The sequence below is a fragment of the Diadema antillarum genome, unplaced genomic scaffold, assembly GCF_040938485.1.
Source record: "Diadema antillarum isolate AM-2024a unplaced genomic scaffold, OU_Dant_1.0 seq00000008_RagTag, whole genome shotgun sequence".
NCBI lineage: Eukaryota > Metazoa > Echinodermata > Echinoidea > Diadematoida > Diadematidae > Diadema > Diadema antillarum.
The window spans coordinates 67807-91607 of NW_027271130.1; the positions used below are offsets into that span (position 1 = coordinate 67807).

The 23801-nt window shown below is 35.6% G+C and overlaps 1 protein-coding gene across 1 annotated transcript; it reads right to left on the bottom strand.

The window, feature by feature from the left end:
* Positions 1-1706: 1706 nt before the first annotated feature.
* On the bottom strand, positions 1707-18134 carry LOC139724986 (uncharacterized). Its single transcript, XM_071636080.1, has 2 exons — positions 17945-18134; positions 1707-1984 (listed from the first exon to the last, which is right to left on the bottom strand). Exons 1-2 carry the CDS (start codon positions 18132-18134, stop codon positions 1707-1709), a joined length of 468 nt encoding a protein of 155 aa, XP_071492181.1.
* Between the last annotated feature and the right edge of the window lie 5667 nt (positions 18135-23801).

Genomic DNA, 23801 nt, shown 5'->3' on the forward strand with positions numbered 1-23801 from the left:
TTACACTGTAAGTGAAAAGTAACGATAAGGGATGTTGAAATTATTCACCCTGTACTATAACTATTCTGCAAAACAGTGACTGCTAACGATCCCCTTTGAGTGTGGTTATTGTAACAGGACTATAGATGTAACAAATACGAATATTGATTCAATCATTGATGATGACAAGAACGAATTATTATACAAACAAGAATGTCAATATCTGTAAGTATTGATGTGATAAAAGCAGATGAATGTGATATGGACCATGAATATACAGGCTTAAGAAAGAAAAAAAAATAAATCACGTGAGTTTTAAAACAGCCAGAAATGAATTTACATAGTATGGTCCGAAATAGGGGAAAAAATGCAATATGAATGACTATGACGATAATTACATTGATTAACTATCGACCCAGGAAATAACCACAATACGACAGACTTACTGTAGGTCACATCGGTAACCTAAAGAAACTGCTGTATATGTGGTTTTAATTTTAAGCCATTCTGACTTCTTCTGAACGAGAAAAAAAGGGAGAGAAAAAAGATTTGGCAGACTTTTGAGGCCGAAATCATCATGCAATCATGATAATACCACCTCTGTCTGAATCCTACTGCATATCCGGTTACAGCTCGTTATTCCGAAGGTTCGTTCGGAATAACGTCACACATATTCGGACTAACAAACCCTTTTTCATTTTCGGATTAACGAACCTCTAGGTATAGGGAGTTTGTGTTTCGGATTAACGACCCTTCGGAAAAACGAACCTTCAGAATAGCGAACCTTCGGAATAACGAACAGCACCCGCACACTAAGCAGCGAATCAAATGGAATGGTCAAACCGCCAACAAATTATTTATAGCAATTCTAAAATAAATTTGCTATTGTTTGAAGTGTTATTTAAAAAAAAAAAGATCAGTTTTGAGTCCAATAACCAAACTGAAGCTTCGAAAAACTATGAGAAAATACCAGAAAAATACATTACTTAAGAATTAGAATGTAAAGAAAAAACTCAAAGTACGCAAAGACACAAAATATAATTAAAACAAATATATAGTAATATACGAAAAAATCATAATGAAAATACAATCATATCCACTGACATGCTGTTTCACAGTCATTCTCATATCCGTTGTGTTATCTGTTTACGTAATTACCAATAATCTCTACACCGCTATTTTTTTAATCGTCTCAAAGTGAACATTAATACATCCACCACCCGTGCGTCAGTGTATCCCTCTGAATACGTTTGCCAAAGAGAAACCAAGGGTATAGATTTTGATATAGCACAAAATGACACTTAGACAGTAGCAAACTGTACATAGTGACCTTAAAGAAGAGAAGCGCACACTCTAATAGTCACTTTACGGTCACACTATAATTATCATTTATTCATTCATTAACAGAAATTCGCGTTAACCATAAACACGATTTCATTCAACGCCGGGCGACAAAAGCACGCAGCTGTAGTGTTTAGAAGAAAACGCTGCGGTAATACCGAGTACACAATAAACGTACGCAAAAGCTGCCCGCAAAGACACAATATCAGATGTCACGTTCATAAATTACTTGGCCTTGCGTTTCAAGGCTCTATAATCGTTAACATTTACAGATGAAATTTTATTTTTCATTATGAGAAATCGTGCATCCAGGGTGTAGTTGTGATCTTTGCCTCTTTTGCCTTACACACATGGCATTTTGCTTCCAAAACGATCATAAATTAACACTAACAGAATGAGTGAAACTTCCATCGACCAGTCGACCCAAGCCATGTCATCAGCCCGATCGAGCTGAACTCTAACGGGTTTGGATCCAACCAATTAAAGAACGGCGCCTCGTTGCCATAGCGTCCTAGAGAGAAGTTCCCCGAGGCAAACTTCAGCCAGTAGCGATCGTACACTGTAAGACCTGAAAGACCGTTACCGCTGTCAGATAGTTGCTTCTGTTTCTTCAGAACCCCAAGTCGGCTTACCGAGATATCTGTGTTATCATATCCACCGATTACTGTTGGAGAAAAAAATAAAATAGATGATTGTATGAAATACATCTATGGGCAATTATCTTTTAAAAAAAAACAGATCATTTTCAAGGATTATCCACGTCAACAATATGAAAGATTCACAAATCATTCGAATGGTTAAAATCAAATCGATGTTTCTCCATGATGTATACAACAGAACTATTCACTATCAAACTTTACTGTTTTTTTTTTTTCATTTCTTCATAATTGAATTAGTTGTCAAAATTTCGATTCCACTACCAGCAGCCTTATATATATTTCAGCTTATCTCATTACAACCTCAGTAAAAAAAGAAAGACACCGCAACGCAGTGAAGCCATGTTGTATATTGTTAGATGAAAACTGTTTATTCTTAGTGTTGGTTTTGTCCGAAAAGCAGTAAGATTTCGTGCTACACTGCCAATCACAAGTGGAATGAATGTCAGAATCTCGAATATACATTTTCCCATCAATATTCATTACAGTTGCATTAAGAAAAGGCGAAAAACGCTCTGATCTGACGGTTTACATCATACACCTATATAGGGTCTAATGTTTTTATGTACATGTACAACTGTATATGTATTGTGTATATAGATTATGTATACGTTTATGTGTAAATGTATTATGTACATATATATTAATACAATGTATATAATTATGTATATATCACAGTTTCTCAGACAGAAATCCATTCAATAGAACGACACACAGTATAGCCATTCAACTTTGTGCTTTGACCGTTCGATTTCAGTCATCATAAACAAGTTTGTGGTTCTGTGTATTGTAATTTATAACACGTTTCTACGGACCACATTTCCCCCTTTTTGCACTGTTATATCATTTGGTTTTGTAATTCAATTTTCTCTTCAAAATGTCATTGAATCACTTAATTCCCATCGTATTTTATGAATTTCGATTCTTGCTATCATTTTTCTTGTTTTACTTTAATCCATACCGGAGCATGTATATTTATGTATATAATTATATATGATATATATATATATATAAAACACTCACAGAATGGGTATATCATTTCTACGTTTATATCCATAATTGCAATTGTACCCCAAGTCCTATGGTGGCTCTTGAATATTTGCGTGTCCACATTATACGTTTTCATAAGTCTAGCTACCACTAGGTCTTACAGAAAACATTTCCCACAAAACCATATATCGGATAACACTGTTAATGATACAATCATGAGTAATAGCTGAATAGTGTGCAGTTTAGTTGGAGGTGATTTGAAATTGAAGGCATGTATCGGTTTCATTAAATCCATGTTAATTTCAAAGTTAAGTTCCAGATTTTAAACTTAAAAATGGATCTTTAACTTTACACAAGGCAACAATAATGTGTTTGGGAGAGTGCACATACAATTATCCTGCAATGGACACGATTACCACCGGCTCAGCTGACTAGCTCAGCTGAGCATGGAAACAAAGCACTACTTGCAATGTATTATATACTGCAGATACTGTTTTTTTCCCAGTAGGAGTGCAGCATGTTTCAATGTGCTTGCATACGCTACATTTCAGGATGAATATAGATGTGCTGTGGTTATTGAATTCCTCCTGAATAAACACACACAAAAAAAGCATTCAAACCCTGGTCATTGCCTAGGTGTTAACCACACACTTCAATACACACCAATTAATCCCTGTGCAAGGTTAAAGTTTTCGACAGAGGGTTAAAAATAGAGCAAAATCTGAACCCTAACTAAAGGGCTTTTTACACTTGTAAATTTTTGCTTAGCCCCGGACCAACGGTGGGGCTAGGGGGGGGGGGGGGGGCCTTAGCCCCACCGTTGGTACGGGACTATCCTTAGCCCACTTTCTGTTTACACTCGTTTTGCCAAAGTGGGCTAGCCCCACCGATAGTACGGTACTATCTGGCCCTGCAAAATAGCAGGGGTTAGCACCGCAATTGCGGTGCCAAGCAAGTGAGTGTAAACAGAACGAAAAAATAATCCTGGGCTAAGCGACGGAGACGAAGTCCGACCTTCACTGACCAATCAGAAACGAGGTAATCAAGTGCTGCCGGTGCGTGCGTGTGCGTGTACAGTACACAGCGTAATTATGAATATTCATGTGGTTTGGAAAGTCCGGGGCTAAGAAATACGAGTGTAAAAAGGTCAGTTTTCTCCTTAGCCCCGGACAAGAGATAGTACGGGACTAATTGGCGAGTGTAAAAAGCTGAAAAAATTGGTACGGGACTAACGATAGTCCTGGGTCAGAGAATGTCCGGGGTTAAGAAACACAAGTGTAAAAAGCCATAAATCTTGAATTTAATGAAACTGATTTATGCTTTCCTTTTTAAATTACCTCCAACAAAATTGCACACTACGTGTCTTCAGCTATTGCTCATATCAATGTAAGTGCTGTCTGATACAGTGTTTGAACTTTTAAGGATCAACGGTGGGATTTTTTTTATCATCTAGTACGCATGGTAAGATATTCTTCTTGGTTGTGAAATGCTTCGGCTGCAGTTCTGTCCGTGAATATAAATATTTCCTTCATGTAGGTATATGAGAGCGGAGATCTACAAACTGTTGCTTCGGTGAAAGTCTGTAAGTGGATTATTAGGGGTATTTCGGTACAGTGGACAAAACTCCCGACCCTCAATCGGAGGACTCGAGTTTGAATCTGGTATAGTGCTTACGTCGTTGGACAAGATGTTTTTATCCACAATGTCCTTCTCGACCCAGATGTATAAATGGGCGCCTAGCAATGCTGGATTAATAATGATTGAAATGATAATAATAATAATCATAATCATAATAATAATGATAATGATAATGATAATGATAATGATAATAACAATAATGATATGATATTATGATAAGATTATGATGTAATGATAATAATATGATAATGATAACAATACTGATGGCACGGCACTCTAGTAGAAAAGTGTTCACATTGAATATGCTATACCCTGGGTAATGGGTAATGCAGGATTACATTATTATTATTATTATTATTATTATTATTATCATCATCATCATTATTATTATCATAACTGTTATTATCATTAATATAGGTTTTCCCACCCAATTTCATCAGATTTGCATTCTAATAATGAAAAGGCAATCGAATTCAAGCGATTTTGGTCACTGCTCCACTCTCACGTTTCATCTTAATTCTTTGAGCATTCAGTTTCGTTTATGGTTTTAAATGATTATGGAAACAGTCTGGAATGCACCTTTAAGGTTTTTTTTTTAGAGTATTGGTTTCTCTGCTCGAAGACCACCATGACTTCTACAAATATAAACAAAGAGCTGTCCATTTATGTACTACACGATTTCAAATTATTGAAATCGTCTGGAATACTTATTTCTCTGCTCGCGGACCACAATAAATTCCAAAAATCTACAGTTGGAGCTATCGATGTATGTACTATACATGATATCAGATTATGTAAATCGTCTGGAATGCCCCTTTAAGGTAGATCTTCCTGGATACTATCTCAACATTTTGCTTCTTTATCTGGTGATTCAGCTATCTCATAGTCTTGTTTACATAACTGTTGGGTATCTACTGTGTTTTCATCTTTTTTCCCTAATGGATGATAATTTTGATGATGTTTTTGATGTTGTAGGTAATGACTGTAGTTATATCAATTGCTCTGATTTTCGTTACAGTGAAAAAAATAAACTGTCACTTTTGCATGTTAATTCTAGGAGCCTTTATAAAAATTTTGAAGATTTTGTTGTGTTTTTATCCAGTATAAAATATGATTTTACTGTGATTGGTATAACCGAAACTTGGTTTAAACCTTCAATAGATGTAGCTAAATTTAACATCCCTGGATATTCTTTTATTCAGTCATGTCGGTTGAATAAAAAAGGTGGTGGGGTTGCATATTTATATAAAGGAGGGAATTGATTTTCGGCTACGAAGTGACTTATCTGATAAAAATTTGTATTATGAATCTTTGTTTATAGAAGCGAATATTACAAACACTAAATATGTTATTGGATGTGTGTACAGAGCGCCTGGCACTGATATAAGATCGTTTATTGATAGATTTGATGATACAATGGAAATTGTGAGTGCAGAAAATAAAAAAATATATATTATGGGCGACTTTAATGTAAATGTATTGAATATTAATGTAGATAATAAAATTAAAGATTTTGTTGACTTTGTGACTTCATATGGTTTATTCTCCCTAATTAATAAACCAACTCGTGTTACGTCTTCAACCGCAACCTTAATTGATAATATCTTTACAAACTGTGTTAAAGACCATTTTCATTCTGGTATTCTGTGCTCAGATTTCTCTGACCATATGCCCATTTTTAGCATCAATAAAGGTGATGCTGTTACAGCTGTTAACAGCAAAGGTAAAATATTTCGGCGTGTTATTAATGAAGAGAAGATTAATGTTTTTAAGCAAAAGTTATCTGACGTTAATTGGTCTTGTTTGTATAATTTGTATGATGCTAATGACTCTTATGAACAGTTTATTGATACTTTTTAAATATTATATGATTCAATTTTTCCTTTAGTTGAGATGAAGTCAAAGAAAAAATGAAGAAAACCATGCATTAACCCAGGCCTCCTGAAATCTATTAATCAGAAGCATAAGTTGTACTCTAGGTTTATTAAATATCGAAGTGATGCAAACTTTAAAAAGTATGTGGTACATAAAAATTTGTTGACTTCTGCTGTTCGACAGAGCAAAAAGAGGTATTATGATAATGTTTTTCGGTCAACTCAATAGGATATTAAAAAGACATGGTATCACATAAATGAATTATTAGGGAGAGGGAAGAAACCATTAATTCCGAGTGAAATGTACCATAATGGCATTACACTTCAGTCAGAGTTACATAAAGCTGAATATTTTAATAAATATTTTATTGATTTGCCCTCAAAGATAAACACTGATATACCTGCTGCCAAAAGTTCATTTCTAGAACATTTATCTGTGCAAAGTCACTCCTCATCATTGTATTTTACTCCAACATCTGTTCATGAAATTATGAAATTTGCTACTGCCCTAAACCCATCAAAATCATATGGGTCAGATGATGTATCTCCAATGGTTGTAAAGAGTTGTATACAGTATATTGCTGATCCCTTGTGTGATATTTTCAACAAGTCTCTTTCACAAGGAATTGTTCCACAAAAATTGAAATTAGCAAATGTAATCCCTGTATTTAAAAAGAATGATAGCAAATGTGTGGAAAATTATAGACCAATTGCTTTGTTACCCATTTTCTCAAAGATCCTTGAAAAAATTGTGTATAAAAGATTGGATGATTATCTTCAATCATATAGTGTTTTGATTCCACAGCAATTTGGTTTTCGGAAAAAATGTTCCACGAGCATGGGTGTCTTGAATTTAGTGAGTACTGTCGTTAATGCTATTGATAGTGGCAGGTATTGTATTGGTATATTTTTGGATTTGTCGAAGGCTTTTGATACTATTGACCATTCGATACTCCTGTGTAAGCTTGAGCATTATGGTATTCGTGGGGTAGCTCTAGCTTGGTTTAAAGACTACTTGCAAAATAGACAGCCATATGTAGCGGTAAATGGCGTTAGGGCTCAGTCCTAGGCCCTTTATTGTTCCTTATTTATATAATGGCATTATCAATTCATCTAGCTTGTTTACTTATTCGCTTTTGCAGACGACACTTGCTTACTTGCTCACCACAACTATTTGTTACCCTTAATAAACTCTGTAAATGATGAAATTGGTAATATATATTGAATGGTTTTGTTGTAATAAACTATTATTGAATACTAGTAAATCTCAATATGTTGTATTTAGATTAAGAGGGAAAAGAATCCAAAATGACATTGTTCCACTGGTAATAGGCGGTAACCAGATTGATCGAAGCCATAATGTACGATTCCTAGGCGTTATAGTCGATGAATATTTATCGTGGAAAGACCACGTCAATTACGTTTTGCCATTGAGAATTAGGTCAGCCTCAACACTATCCATCTTTAAACGTACATGTCTCATTTATCTTGAAATTTGTAAAACAAGAATTGATCAGGGAAGCTGAATTTAAAAGTATAGTAAAATATAAAATATCTTTCTGCAATTTCATGTGAACTACATGTATGTGCATGAGCGTTTTTGTGACACATGTTTGTGTGATTGAATGTGTGTGTGTGTGTGTGTGTGTGTGTGTGTGCTTGTGTTGCATCTGTTCTTTGTGAATATGTTACTATTATACTTCTTGTTAATATGTTTAAAACTTTAGTATGTTTTCTTTTATATGTTTATCCGGGACTCCTTTTTTACAAGCTCTGCTTCTTTTGGGGTCCCAAACCATTCATTAGTCTTAATGCTGTATCCTTTTGTAAAATGTCAAATGTTTAATGAATTGGTTAAATAAACTTGAAATTTGAAACTTGAAACTAGTTCACCTCCACATAACCATGGAATTACCACGGAGGTTTTCCTACTCATAACCTTGGAATCCTCTCTTGGGTAAAATTGACGTGTTCAGGAACGTTGTATATGTGACCCTGCACCACAAAACCAACAAAAATTCGGCAGACATGGATTTTTAGTTATGGGTAGATTCTGAAAGAGCAGACTCTTAGCTTTAAAATGATGTATAACTCAATTCAAATGGACCCCATGCCTACCTAACTACTGGAAAGAAAGCACACACTCTGGAAAAGTGTGAACTGAGAAAGGAGGCTCTGAAGTACACGGTCTATTCAAACGTTTAATCTTTACCAAGCCGTGCTATAGCTGCGCCATGTAAGGGAGAAAACACAGGATTTACACCAATGGAGCAACAACAATGAAGGGATTATCAGATTAAGCTGAAATTAAATGTTATCTATAAGCACATTTTGCCCATGATTAATGCTAACTTTCAAAGCAGTACTGTCATCATTTCAAAGGTTATTAGACTTGAAAGTGAAGAGTGTGCAAAGGATTACAAGACATGAAAAGCGGCCTTAAGTCATACCTGATCATTCTACTCTTCCCCCCCCCCCCCCAAAAAAAAAAAAAGGTTGTAGAAAAACTGCTAAAAACACACTTTCCCATTCATGTTAAGATACCAAACTGAAGAATAATGTAGAAGAAGGATAGCTCTTTCATAAAATATGAAAAACTTAAGATTGACTTGGTTGAACCATTTCACCTTTTTTCAGTCCTCACTTAAAGTCAAGGGGTGCGACTTTTTGTTTGTTTTGTGGTGCACGGTCACATATAGGCATAATTATGATGTGCAAGGGCATCGTCCATTAAAAAAATCAGACTGTACTTTTGTGATTGTTGCTTGATTTGTCAAACTTTGGTGTGTTTCAGTTAACCTTTCGAACTGCCAAAACTGAAGACTATGATGGGGACAATGTTGTCATTCACTCAAAGCAAAGATCACAGACAAAAACGCAAATTTAAACAATAACAAATTTACAAAAAAAAGGAACAAATTGCGCTTACCTGCCGTCCCCGGATCAACGAGAAATGTACCAAGTAACTATCATCCCCTTATCACAATGTCACTGTTTGCTTTTATGATAATGAAATGGAAGATTAAGGGTTAAATCGTGTTTTCAATATTCTTTTTAGGTCATAGAATATTGATTGTGTGTGTGTGTGTGTGTGTGTGTATGTGTGTAAAACTTACTAGGTAGCTATGTAACGGACGAAACTTTAAAGAGTATTTTTTATTACAACTTTTAACTGTATTGTTTTTGGCAAGGTAGGAGACTCACCAATTACGTACGTGGGATTACTCGTCTGCGAAGGCCCCATTGTTAAGGCGATGCGAGCAGCCTTGTCTGTGCTGACTTCAAAGTCCACTGACGTCATTTCTGTTCTCAGGTTCAATCCATGAAAGTTGTAGAAGACATTGGTACCGCTATCTGGTGTGTGGATTACGCTGCATGCTTTAAAATAGGAACGAAACGTGTCTACCAAATTTCATGACAGGATGTAGTTTCGCAAATACCATAGAACCAAAGAAGTGTATAATCATGATTTGTACAATTGGAACTAACAGCGCATATCAAAAAAAGAAAAAGAAATGGTATTCGAAATTAAGAGGGCTACTATTTCATAACCGTCTGTACGGACAGCTAAATGCTGCTTTTGAAGAAAGGAAAGCTCTTCTTCTTCCCGTTGGTACCCATATTGTGTTGACGAAATGTCATGAATGACTGAACACGTTAAGTTTTAAAACATCAATGACAAGCTGCACATTTTTCCAAGTTCGAGTGTTATCATGAAGGAACATTGAATGTCACGCTGAAAGGGATGGGATCTGTCAACGAAAGTACTGGAATAATCAGGCCAGTCTGCACGGGGTCATCCCACTTGACCGACACCCACGAGTCATACAGCCCACGAGTTCGACATTGAAAAGAGGTCCTTGAATCATACAGCTCACGAGTCATGTAGCCCATGAGTTCGACACTACGCAAATAAAGCCCATGATTTCGACACTACGTAAAAACAGCCCACGAATTCAACAGATATAACGCGGGGCAAAATGTGTCGGTCTCATTGGCCTTGTTAGCTTAGTGTCGAACTAATGGGCTGCATGTCTCGTGACGTGCAACCGCCTGCACTACTGCAGGTTTCTGTTTTTGGTGTCCTCTTGAATATCCCCATGCCTAATTATCCCAATGTTGTATAAAAATTTGACTGAAAAGCTCCCCTCCGGTGGGATCATTAACTTGTCAGATATGTGAGGCACCAGATTTAAAGATTGAAAAGAAAAATTCAAATGATGCCTAAAATATCACACATGTATTCCATTTTTAATATTGAAAGATCCCTCTGGCGACAGCAGGAACTTCGTTTCAGTGTCTTGTGCAAGATTCGGAAGTTTGAAAAATGCATTTTTGGATTGTTCTATTCAGGAGCAATTCTAATATCAATGAGTGTGATCTGAAACATTGTGATTTTTACATAAATGAACAAAAAATAAATGCACCTTCTTGAATGCTTCCCATGCTTTTTGAAGCTCTTGTGCTTTGGAAGAATACTGCGTGAATTTTGGATTTTTTTAAAAACACACTGTATTTACATACTTCACTAAATTTTCGGAAAACTGACCCCTGAACCGACAAAAGATTGTATTGACACGTAGCTGCATATACTGTACATATTTGTTAATATAATTCTTCAGAATAATGAATGAAAACTGCCTAATTGTGTACTGGTACAATGTAGTTTATCATAATTTGTAATTGAGTACATTCAGAAGCTTGTGATTGGATAATCGCTTACTACGTCTTGGAACTGTTAAGTCCAACGTCCGTACTGAACGTTTGAGACAAGCTTTCAAGACAATTATTATTCTCAGAATCTGAAAGAAAATATTTGCCAAATATCCCATTTTCAAACTAACTACGTACGGGAGAATTCAAGGAAAAAAAATAAATTCCGTTTATCAGAATACATTGAAACAGTAAAACAGAGTTTAATGATAGTTATTGGACCTTCAGTCAATGCAATGAACACCTTGATTTGATGAAACAAAATACTAACTGAAGTTACAAAAATGTTGTTAGATATTTATCAAATATTCCTGTTTATAGTAAAATGAAAGTTTATTTTTCTATAATTCTCTGTGTATGTGTGTGTGAGGCTGGTTTTTATATATATATATATGGCGTGTTGCGTTGTTTATGATTCGAACAATTTCTTAAAACAAATTTTGGTGTACTGTTTTTTTTATACAAAAAAAAAAACATGTTCCAACTCAAACGTGTCTAGCGATTACGATTTTGGTCTTTCACACCATTTAAGGTAATAGTAGAAAAAAAAAATCAGGCTCACAATAAAAGAGAGAGAGAGAGAGAGAGAGAGGTGGGGGATATAAAATTGTTCTTACAACAGTTTGGGCCGAAGAATTCTTCGCTGCAGTCACACTTGTATCCTGTGTATGTCTCCGTACAGGTACCTCCATTGTCACAAGGTGAAGAAGCACAATCTGTATTAACAGGAGCATTTCTTTATTAAATGGTTATTTTAAGAGTTTTATCGCAAAACGAACTAACTCCATATCTGATGATTTGACAAAATTATTTGTGATAAAAGCTGATAAAAAAAATACATGATTTTTAATCGTAATTTCCACAATTTTCCTTGTAATGTTACACGTATAAGGTATGACTGGAAAGGTTTAACTGTATATGATGATGAGCTTACTTTTAAATGTTTAAAAATGGCGCTAAGCTAATTTAGCAATAAAACTCTCCCTTTCTAAAGGCATCAAGAACAATGTTTTCTTTCCATACAGACCGAACTTGATGTCTCAACGTGAATGTTGTATTCGATGGGGAATTGTGAATTAAAGAAGAAAAATGAGGTACTGCAAAGGGAATTGAAATTATTCTTGCCTGTGCATAGATGCATACATATCGTCGCAGCACATAACGAATCGGCGAATGATTTTTGTGTGTGTGTTTTTGGTTATTTAGTTTTTTTAGCCGAAACGTGGTTACGAGATAATCGCGCTTAAAGATTCACGACTTTTTTGAGCGTAAAGGTTCATCTAGTGGTGTTTATTACATAAGAGTGATGAAAATGGAATATTATGCTTTCTTTGATACTAAAATTGACTCTTAAACGTATATGGGACTCTGTGGTACCGATGCAAAGCTAGTTCGTCGATTCGTAAAGCTCTGAAATGACAGCAAATGTGTCATTTACCCATTAATGTAGAGCGTCATATATTATGTTGTTTACAACTGTACTTCGAAGCAAGTGCATTACTAAACAGACAACTGCGGCCACGCTAAATATACATGACTTGAAATGTATGCATTCAGCCGCGCCCGGGATAGTGGAATTATGACTTCATTAACTCATGTCCGCTGGTTAATATTATATAAGTTATTCTTATAGTAGATTTGTGTGTGTGTGTGTGTGTGTGTGTGTGTGTGTGTGTGTGTGTGTGTGTGCTACTTAATAACTTTGCCTTTATACATGAAATTACCCGATAACAATTGGTGTGTTTCATAGGCTTCCAAACGTGTGCCTAGCATTGTCAGTTTCAGGTGTTTTCCGGGTGGGTAATAAAGATTTAGATTATGCTCCACACTAGTGATAAACACATTCATACATACAAAAATATCCCGATTAAATAAATGTACCCTGTAGAGTCATCATCATCATCAGATTCACCATTTCTCGTTTTATCGCATTCTCTAGCATTCTCACATTAAATTCTTCTCTCTTATTGTTATTTTTATTAATTTGCTTGAAAAATATGGTAATCACTGCTAACCTGTTCTCTTGTATTACATGAGATTAAGAAATTACGCATACCTCCTATTAATCATATAATTTTGCAAATGAAATGTTTTCCATTCCAAATGATTTAAACTTGTCAGGGTAATGACCTCTTCACAATGTGACAGACATTAGTCTTTATTTAAAGCGAAAAAACAAAAACAAAAACTCGAGGCATTGCAAAGACATGGGTGAAATAATGAAATATTAAGAATTATTTGATCCTGATCTTTGATCTTTGACCTCGAGCATGTGCAGCCATAAGCTGACAGCCACAACTCCGTTTATTCATATGTACATATTACTGTATGCCAAGTTTCATTTTAATGCCTTTGCCCTGTCACACTTTACCGGATAAAGGCAAACGCGTGAGAAACGAATGTCGATCTTTGGTATACTTTATTATCCGTTAAAATCCAATTCATGTCCTTTTTAGCCGTTGGATGCAGATTATCTTTTCCGTTTATTTCAGTCAAAGCTGCCAACTTTGTGGAAGCACAAAGACCTTTTCTCGCCATAAAACGGAAAGCGCGATCAGACCCTTGTCCGATAGTTGTACGTTTTCTCCTGTATCTGTACTGCACTTTGTCACTTTTTCCACGCGTATCCATTTAGGCCTAGGCCTGTAGTGTCTGTTGCTGCAAGAGATGGAACGGATTGAATGCTATGATTGTACAGCATATCAAATGCATACACTCGGTTTGCTGACGTTTGCTCTACGTCCTATGCGCCTAAATTTGTTCCTCGTGATTTTTTTTTTCTTTGGGCAAGGAGTTCATATTCATTTCTGATACGTTTGCGCACGTTCCACTATCCCGTACACAATCGCCTCAAGTGCGTTGTTTGTTCGTTTGTTCGGCCCCTAGATCATGCATGTCACTCCTTCAAAACGGAAATTGTACAGTTTGTCCACCGGATTTACGATTTGAATGGTGGATTTGAACGGATGAGCAAAATATTGCCTGTTTCTTTTACGGCGGGCTTATCCGGCAAAGTGTGATAGGGGCTAAGTTACGCTATACACATAATCGATTACGGACGGCCGGACAAGCCGGAAATACAATGTTTCCGTCGACACTTCGTGGAGGAGGCATAAAGAAAGAAAATAATAAACGCATTGAACTAGAAATGCCGCTATGACGGCTGGAATGCCTCCGCCATAATGCATGGTTCTCGCAATGTCTTGACAAAGTATGATGACAGTTTGACATAATTGGTAAAATATCCAAATGACAGGTTTGTCACAAGTGTGTTGAATGTTCACTTTCTTGAACTAGATTTAATTGAATGAATGGCTATATTGTCTATGAGTGCAGGCATTTGGGGATTTTAGTGATTTTTACCTAACTTTTGACCCTATTATAAGTTTATGCATGGAGTCATGTTCAAGGTAAGGAGAAAAAAAAAAAGTGAAATTGCAGTATCATATAGTAAAATGATAGTATTTTAACCTGGTCTTTGACCTTTGACCCTACGGCCCTAGAATACCCAGGAAAATCACTGTGTCAGGTAGAACATGCAAAAATTTGTACTATATACGTTTCATGATGATACTTTCAGTCAGTTTCGAGATATCGAGGAAGAAGTTAAATTTAGCACTTTCACTTGCCCTTTGACCTTCGACCTTTTGCAAAAAGCTTCCCAGACAGCCTCAGTTAGGTAATACATATAATTTTTCAACAGAAATGCTGCAAGCATTGCATAGATATGAGGGGAAATAGTGACATTCTGAGGAAATGACCTAGAACTATGACCCCTGACCTTTTACCCATGACTGTCAAATCCCCTATATAATCACTGCCAGTCAGTACATGCATATATAGTATGTTCCATAAAGATACATCGAAACATTTGCGAGATATGGACCTAAAAGTGATAATTTAACTTTTTCACTTGACCTCTGACCTTTAACCTCATGATCCGACACTCTCTGGAGAATCTTCATTTGGTAGTACATGTATACAATAAGTTTCATGGCATTGCATGAATACGGGGGAAATAGAGAAATTTTGAGTATTTGACCTTGACATTTTGACCCTTGACCTTAAGCATGTGCACCCAAAAGTTGATAGACACAATTTCGTCTACTAATACATCCACATGCCAAGTTTCATTACGATCACTCCAACGGTGTTTTAGTTACGCTGTCCGCAAAATTGCTCAAGCCCCTGTGCCTGTCACACTTTGCCGTATAGCCCCGTCGTACCAGAAACAGGCGATATTTAATTGCTCGCCTGTTTTTTAAATCGTCAATCCGGTGGACAAAGCGTGAAGTTTCCGTTTTAGAGGAGCGTACATGCACGGTCTACGGGCCGAACAAAACAAACAAACAAACAACGCACCTGGGGCGATTGTGTACAGGACAAAGGAACGTATAAGAACGCATGAGGAACGAATATAAATCGCATACCCACAGGACAAATTGCAAGAGGAATGAAATTGGATGACGCATGAGATGTGTACATCGAAATGTCAGAGGACCGTGGGTATGTGTTTGATGTGCTGTACATACAAAATTTGTAGACGTTCTTACACCCGTTCCATCTCTTGCAGCGACGGACTCTACAGGATGCCTAACGGATGGAAACGCGTTGAAAAAAGGGCATAGTACAGTACAGACACAGGAGAAAACGCAGAACTGCCGGACAAGGGTCAGATCGATCGCGCTATTCATTATTGGTGCTCTGACGGAAATCACCTGAAGATAAACATCCATGGAATGGATAAAAAGGACACAGAACCCATTTCAACGGATATCACGGATATCATGCTTTGGGATAACTGTATCCTATTTTGATGTTTCCATTGCAGCCCTAGAAAACCACTCGCGCAGTACAGGGAACGCGATCAATTTGATATGCTTTGTTCGAGCGATAATTGATGTATGCTAATGATGCTTCATTATGAAATGATACCCATTTTCTTCATCATTGGTGAATTTGCCATTGTCTATAATGTCGGTAACACCCTCCTTTGTTTGCGTGTTAGATTCTTAAGTATAGTGCCAAATACCACACGTCTTTTCTTGTTAGAGTGAAAATGACGTGTTAGTTGACATTTTTTCCCACTTAAGTATCAATTCAATTCAATTCAATTCAATTCAATTCAATTCAATTCATTGTAATTCGTCTTCATTCATTCAAACAGATAAAAACATTCAGAGATGGTATTATAATGTATAGATTCAAATTGACAATACAAATGTAACAGTATGTAGAGACAGTGAGAAAAACGAAGTTTTATGAGCAGCCGCCACTATGGCAAAAGCATTTATAATAAAAGTCATATTTAGTGAGCATAAATTAGATCCAAAGTAACTGAAAACACACATTGAGAGAAAAAAAATAGACACACTAGAAAAAAAACACACAGAGTAATACTCGAATGCGTAGATTATATTTGTGTCTTTTTCAATGATTTAAATCTTCGTTTTAAAAACTTTTAAAGATGGACTGATGTTAATTGCCTGTGGCAAGTTATTTCAAATTAGTGGTCCTCTGTACATGCAGAACAGTATATAAACCAACATTTGTTTTATTACAAAAAAAGAGGTAAATGATGATTTGAGGATTTCTCAAATACACTGTAATAACACTTTTTGATTGAAACCAGAAAGAAAGACTTGGAGGAAAGTAATTTTTAAATCATAAATACAATGAATACACCAATTTTATGATTTTTCAATTCCACAAATGTCTAGGGTATTACATTTCATAAACACGATAAAAAGAGGTTTAGAGGAGGCAAGATTATTGGCGTGACATCATAATTCTTCCAGCTTTCTTCTCCAGACTTAATAAAGCAGCGCTATAAATCTTAGAAGGAAAATATCGAAGTTTGTATGAAAGCAACAACAAAAACAAAACGAACAATTAAGAAGGATGACTGCTGTCTAAACTTATTGAACAAAGCAATTCTTTTGAAATCAACTTTTTACGTCGATGCCGTTACAGCCTTGTTGTTTCCATAAATTCCTTGAGTCGTCCTAATTCAGTTTTCACTGAAGTTTCCTCTTTCATCTTAAAAAAAGTAACCTCATCCTGTACATCAAGACTTATAAAAATGTGCATCAAATGATAACAGGGTGACAGGGAAAGCAATGATGTAAATGCACACGAGGATGATTCTTATAGTGATAATCTCCCGGGTACTTTAAGCAGTAAGGATGATTACTCAGTGTATAAGCCGTGCAGCTTGAGCATGTATTGAATTAAATGGAATTGAATTAAATTGAATTGAATTGAATTGAATTGAATTGAATTGAATTGAATTGAATATGCTTGGCCAAGCGGTGATACAGCAATAGTCCACATCAACAACAACAATTGAAAATACATGACAGAAATAAAGGCCCGCTAATGCCGAGCACGGTACAGGCAACGGGCCGGGTTTTTCCTAATGAGGTGCGCCAAACCCTAAAAGGAATTATGTCTATGGTTCTGTAACAACATCACTTCCCCGCTATTAATTTTGTTACAAAATTAATCTTCTACTGTGGATTTTGATGATTTTGATTTTGACATAAGAATATCATTTTTGGTAGATTCTGCACCACAGCAAAATCCCGAAATGTTGCCATGGTTGCCCATATCATGCTCGGTGTAAACGCGCCATAATGATTATTATCAAACATGCAAGTTGCAACTTCGTATAAAGAAAACACACTCTCACGGAAGAAAAAGCACAGCGAGTTATAACTCCCTGCAATTGTTTTGTTGATATAGTGTACATACCTGGAGGTCTACAAGTAAACCTTGTCTTCCCTTTCAGCATGGGATGATTTCCAAATCGTGCCATTTCATCCTCCGTCATTAGTTTGGGTACCATGGCAACCGTTTCTCCATTGTCAAATGTGACTGTCCCGCAAGTCACTTCCATGGATGGGCAGGTATCCTTGATACTCCCATCAGGTGACAGGGCCATTGCTACTTCTGTTATGCGTTGTAGTATGATTAGCGATAACATTGACTGATATGGTAGCATTCATTGTAGTAATCAAATAAATCCAATAACAATAACAACAACAATACACAAATAATAATGACATTAGTTACAACTGCGCTTCAGAATACATACAAACCTTGATGGCTGTCCAAAGGCGCCAAGCCAAAAGGGTGAAAAATGTAAACATTTCAGAAGGAAATAAACCTAAGATTTAAACAAATCGAATGTGAGATTGTCAGACAAGAATTAGTCAGAAAAGACACAATTGTCACAGTGTATAGGCTTACTACAAGTTGAAAAAACAATAACTGTTAAACACTGAGTGTGGAAATTGTCAGATTAATCTGATAATTACTTTGTTGTGGTTGCTACAAGGATTTACATCTTTTTTTTTTTGTCCCGTTCATTACCCAGAACAAACAACACGGTAAGTTATAAAGCATTTGGATAAACCGTAAACTTTAAAAAAAAAAAATCTTTTCTCATTAGGACTGCTCACTTTTCCAGAATGTGTACTTTCTTCCCCTTATTTTGATAAACTATAGGAAAGTCAGTTTTTATTGAGTTAAAAACCAGATAAAAGCTTAGAGCCTGCTCTTTGGAAATATTCTAACTTACATCGATAAATGATTATGGGATGGTTTTGTGATGCAGGGCACATCTTTATTGAACAATATTGTCACTATGTTTGGTTTATGTGCCCAACAAATTCTTAACCCTATTCACATTCCCTTCCTTACAGACGGGAAGTTTTCACGCACTATTGCGTAACTTTTCTGTCCCCACTATAATTACAAACTTTTTTGATTTTCCCCGAATTCCCATCAGTCATAACATGGTTCACTTTCAAAACACGAGCTCGTTTTCTATTATCAACCGGTCCATGAAAGATACCGATATCACACCATGTTGTATCAGAATATGACTTATTATATCATTTCACAGATTGAAAATGTCATTACTATGATTGTTTTACTGATTGATTAATTGATTGCTTGATTTTATTTCATTTCTGCATTTCTTTTTCTTACATAAATATAACACTAGTTTCTGAGAACAAAATTGTTTAAATCTAATAGTTCAATCAGGTTACTGATTAACTGTGAATACGTACGAAATTATTCCATGTTGATAAATCAAGATGAAGAGAAGCAAAAATACAATACAGTGCTTATCCATAGCGCATATCACTACCGTAGTGTCTCTGGATGCGCTTTAAGGGAGAGATTTGAAAATTAAAAAAAAAAAAGAGAAATGTACTGTACAATGTATGTACAGTAGATGCAAAACCAAACTCATACATAATTCTTTTCAAGCAGATATGTGTTGAGAACAGTTTTGAACTTTAACACTGTGGAAGCTTCCTTTATATAAAATGGAACCGTGTTGCACAGTTTTATGAGCAAAAGATGGCTCACCATAAAAATTATGCAAGCGTAATTACTTGCAGATGCAAATTAAAGAAGCACAATGTCATGTAGTCTACCTACCGTTCAAAAGACATATTCAACATCTCTTGATATGATAGAAATACAGGAGACCATCATCATAAGCAAACGCTTCACGAGGATAATGGCCTCGGATTAAGCTGCCACACAGTAAAACACATAAACGGGATACTTGATTTACCCCTACTTAGAGAGAGATAAAACACACACACACACGCACACACACACACACACACACACACGAAAAAAAATGCACTGCATGGTGCATTGTGCAAAATGTGAGAAGTTCATGTGGAGATAATTAGTGTGTAGGCCTATGTCATAGTGAATGCGTCTTATCTTCACATTGGCTGTGTACGTTCAGTTCGTTCATTTCTTAAGTTATCACGACTCCTATATCTATATCATAATCATTTCGTTTAAGGTAATGAAAAGTCAAGATCGCTCTTAGAATCAATGGAGGGGGAGGAAAAACAAGGTACATGCAAATTCGGAAGGCGCATTATTTTTTGCGGCTTATGATATCGAGTATATAATAATGAGCATTTTTCACATTATACCTTCTTTTATGTTTTAACCCAACATACAAACAAAGTATTTGACCTCTTTCTCCATACCATGTTAGAGGGTGCGGTATGGTTTTTATTTGTTTGTTTGTTTGTTTTAGGAAAAAATAATAAAGAGATCGATTTCAATCATTTTTACGTCATGACAAACGTCATATCACATTGTCGTTTAATGGGTTTTAGTAAAAACAGAGAGGAAAAAAAAAGAAAATCATAATGACAATTACCTCTTTATAATGAAAACCGGAACGATTATTAGAATGATAGATTTGGAAATGGAACTTACCGCAGAAGATTAGACGCACGAGAAGTTTGCACTGAATCCGTGTCATCGCTGCTGCTATAGTGACTGCCACCAACCCAGCTTGAAAGACAAACTCATGCATCGAAGTGTGTCTGAATAAGTAGCGCATATGACCGGGATAAGTGCGTACGTAACTTTCATGCATTAGTACCGCAAGTTCTGAAAGTGGAGCGCGCAACCGCCAATTCAATACGTGTTCGATGAATTCGACGAACAGAAGCGAAAAAGTATTGCTGAGGTCCTAATCCAGATGTCTCTTAATTGTTAGTCTTTAAATTAAAAATCAAGATCTATAAAAAAGGCAAGGTTTGACTTGACCGCAGACATTCGAATAATTCATAGAACTCATTATATTAATTAAAGTGCAAAAAACAAACAAACATAATGATAGCTAAGTTATGCTCGTTTCAAAATGGCGCTAGATGAATAAATCTTAATTGCTTTGTTCGATCAGGTCTTGACCATTGCGAGCTGTTTGGATGCACTGCTGATACTACCTTATTATTTAAAATTTCTTGAATTGAAAAACCAAGGATACATGAACACAGAACACAATCATATGCATTTGATAATTGATAAGCCTTTCTGGGATAGCTATATCTGCACGTGGTTGTTTTGTTAGAGAGACCTTTGCTCTTTTTTCCTACATCCTTACCAATTATAACCTCCTTTAAAAAAAAATCGATTCTATTTTCTTCATTTGAACGCACAAAGGGGTTGACCATTATATACCATTTGCAGATGAAACAAAAACCCAGCTTTAATGCTTCAAACTAAAGTTTAGTTCTAAAACGTGAATTAGGGATCACGTGTAGGGACCTATACACATGTGCATCATGTGATAACTCGAACATTATTTAAATTACTGGTTCCAGTGGCAAACAGTACATTTAAGAAGAAAAGGAAAAGAAAGACAGATAAAACAGCAAAATCTAAAACAAAACAAATTCACAAAAACATGCACACACAAACGTACATGAACACATCACTTTACGAGAATTAGTGTGGAATTAATTACTGAATTGAGTATCTGAATGTCAGAACGACCCAAGTCCATGGAAGACCACTTCGAGTAAATTAAACAAAGCAAAAACTTCATATCTTTTTTATTTGTCCAATAATATTCTATTTAACTGTGATGGGAAGGCAATATTGTATATACAAATCAGAACATATATTATTATGAAAATTGACATTTACATTGATTGTGGAGAGGCCATTTTTTTGTGATGGACTTGGGTCGTTCTTTGAATCATATGGACTTGGGTCGTTCTTTGAATCATATACATGTACATGATATTCTACTATAGAGAGGAGATAAGGATGAGAGGGGGCGCTATAATATGAATGTAAGAATGACTCAAGTCCTTCATTTTTACATTCATATAAGATTTAACTAATTCATTTCAGGCACTTCCGGGGGTAATTAGGATTTATCATTTATACACAAGATGAGTCCATGCATAAGCTACAATTTCCCATGTCAAAGTGAATTTACCCAAAAATTGGACTTCGGTCGTTTTTATATTTAGGTCTTAATTGCTTTGGGTGGACAGCGAAAAGAGGACAGGGAAAAAGGAAGTAGGGCAAAGGAACATGCGTTCAAAGACCAATTCCGGGGCAAGATAAAGCTCATGGTGCTCTGGTCTTTTGTATAGTGATATTTCTGATCATTTACCTATAATTTTCATCTGTGACGACATACAGTATTCTCATAGTAAGCAAATACAACGTGAAAAGACACGCAAATACACATCAGAAAATACATAATTTATACTTAACGACGATTTAATCACGGAAACATGGGATGATGTATTACTTTGCGCAGACACAAATATTACTTAATTCTAGAATATGTATGTATATTTTTGCCAACACATCCCTACAACTGAAAACAAATTTCTCGCAGTATTTAGGTATGTTAAATGTCTAGAATGATAATTCAATATTTTTTTTTAAACCAAACAGATTATGGTGAGATCCTTGACATTGTACTGTTGTACATTCTTTAAAATCAAGTTACACAATTGGTCATGACGAAATTACCACGTCTTTTTTAAAACAAGTTGTTGGTAGTATAATGACACCTTTAGTATATTTGTAACTTTTCTCTCTCAACTGGTATATTTCCGCATGTAAAATTGCAAAAGTTATTCCAATATACAAAGAGATGACTCTTCCCTTATGTCCAATAAAAGTCCTTACTCTATTTTCCCAAGTTTTTTTTTTCATAAGGTGATAGAAAGGCTTGTTTATAACGGACTGTATGATTTTTTTTTGACCCAGAATGATATACTTAACCAAGACCATTATAGTTTCAGGAAATTTCATTCTACAGATATGGCACCATAGCCCAATTGTACAATAGAGTGTTGACTGCCTTAGCTAAACAAAAACATTTCAAGGGTGTTTACATGGACCTCAGCAAAGCATTCGACACTCTTGACCACACTATCCCTATACGTAAATTGCAGTGTTATTATAGAGTTCGTAGCATTCCACTAAAATGGTTCAAAGATTACTTATTGAATAGAAAGCAATACGAGTCCTCTGAATCTGTTAACTCTAAAGTATTACCTATACAATGTGGCATCCCACAAGGATCCATATTTGGACCGCTACTATAGTGTATATAAATGATATTTCAAACTAATGTATGTTACTGCGATATATTATGTTTGCCGATGGAACCAACGAATTCTGTTCCAAATCTGATTTCATTCACCCCTAAGAACTCTTTATACAGAATTACCGAAATCATTTACATGGTTTAAGAGCAGCAGATTATTACTCTACTTTAAAAAAAAGACAAATTGTATTTATTCTCATGATAAGAAGCATAAAAATGAAATGCAACATTTGAATATATAGGTGGATGGTATATCATTGGAACAAAAAGGAAGTATTAAATTTCTCGGAATATACATAAATGAAAACATGAAATGGAACGTTCCTGTGCAATACATCTCTCGTAAAGTGTCTCGTAACGTTGGTATACTCCATAAGCTTAAGTATTATGTCCCTACGAATATTTCATTTATGCTATATAACTCGTTGATATTATCGTACATTTCATGTTGCAACATTGTTGTACAACATCAATCATTCATATCGATACATGTAATTCATTACTTCTACAAAAGAAAGCTATACGTATGCACCAACTCATGTTATCGAGACCAATCGGATCCTTTATTCGCAGAACTAAAAGCACTCAAGGTAAATCAAAATATGTATATATATATTATATATTCATGCAAAAGCCACTCTTTTTGTTTCGCTTACATAATGGTCAGTTGCCATCTTCTTTCTGTCTCACCATTTCAGT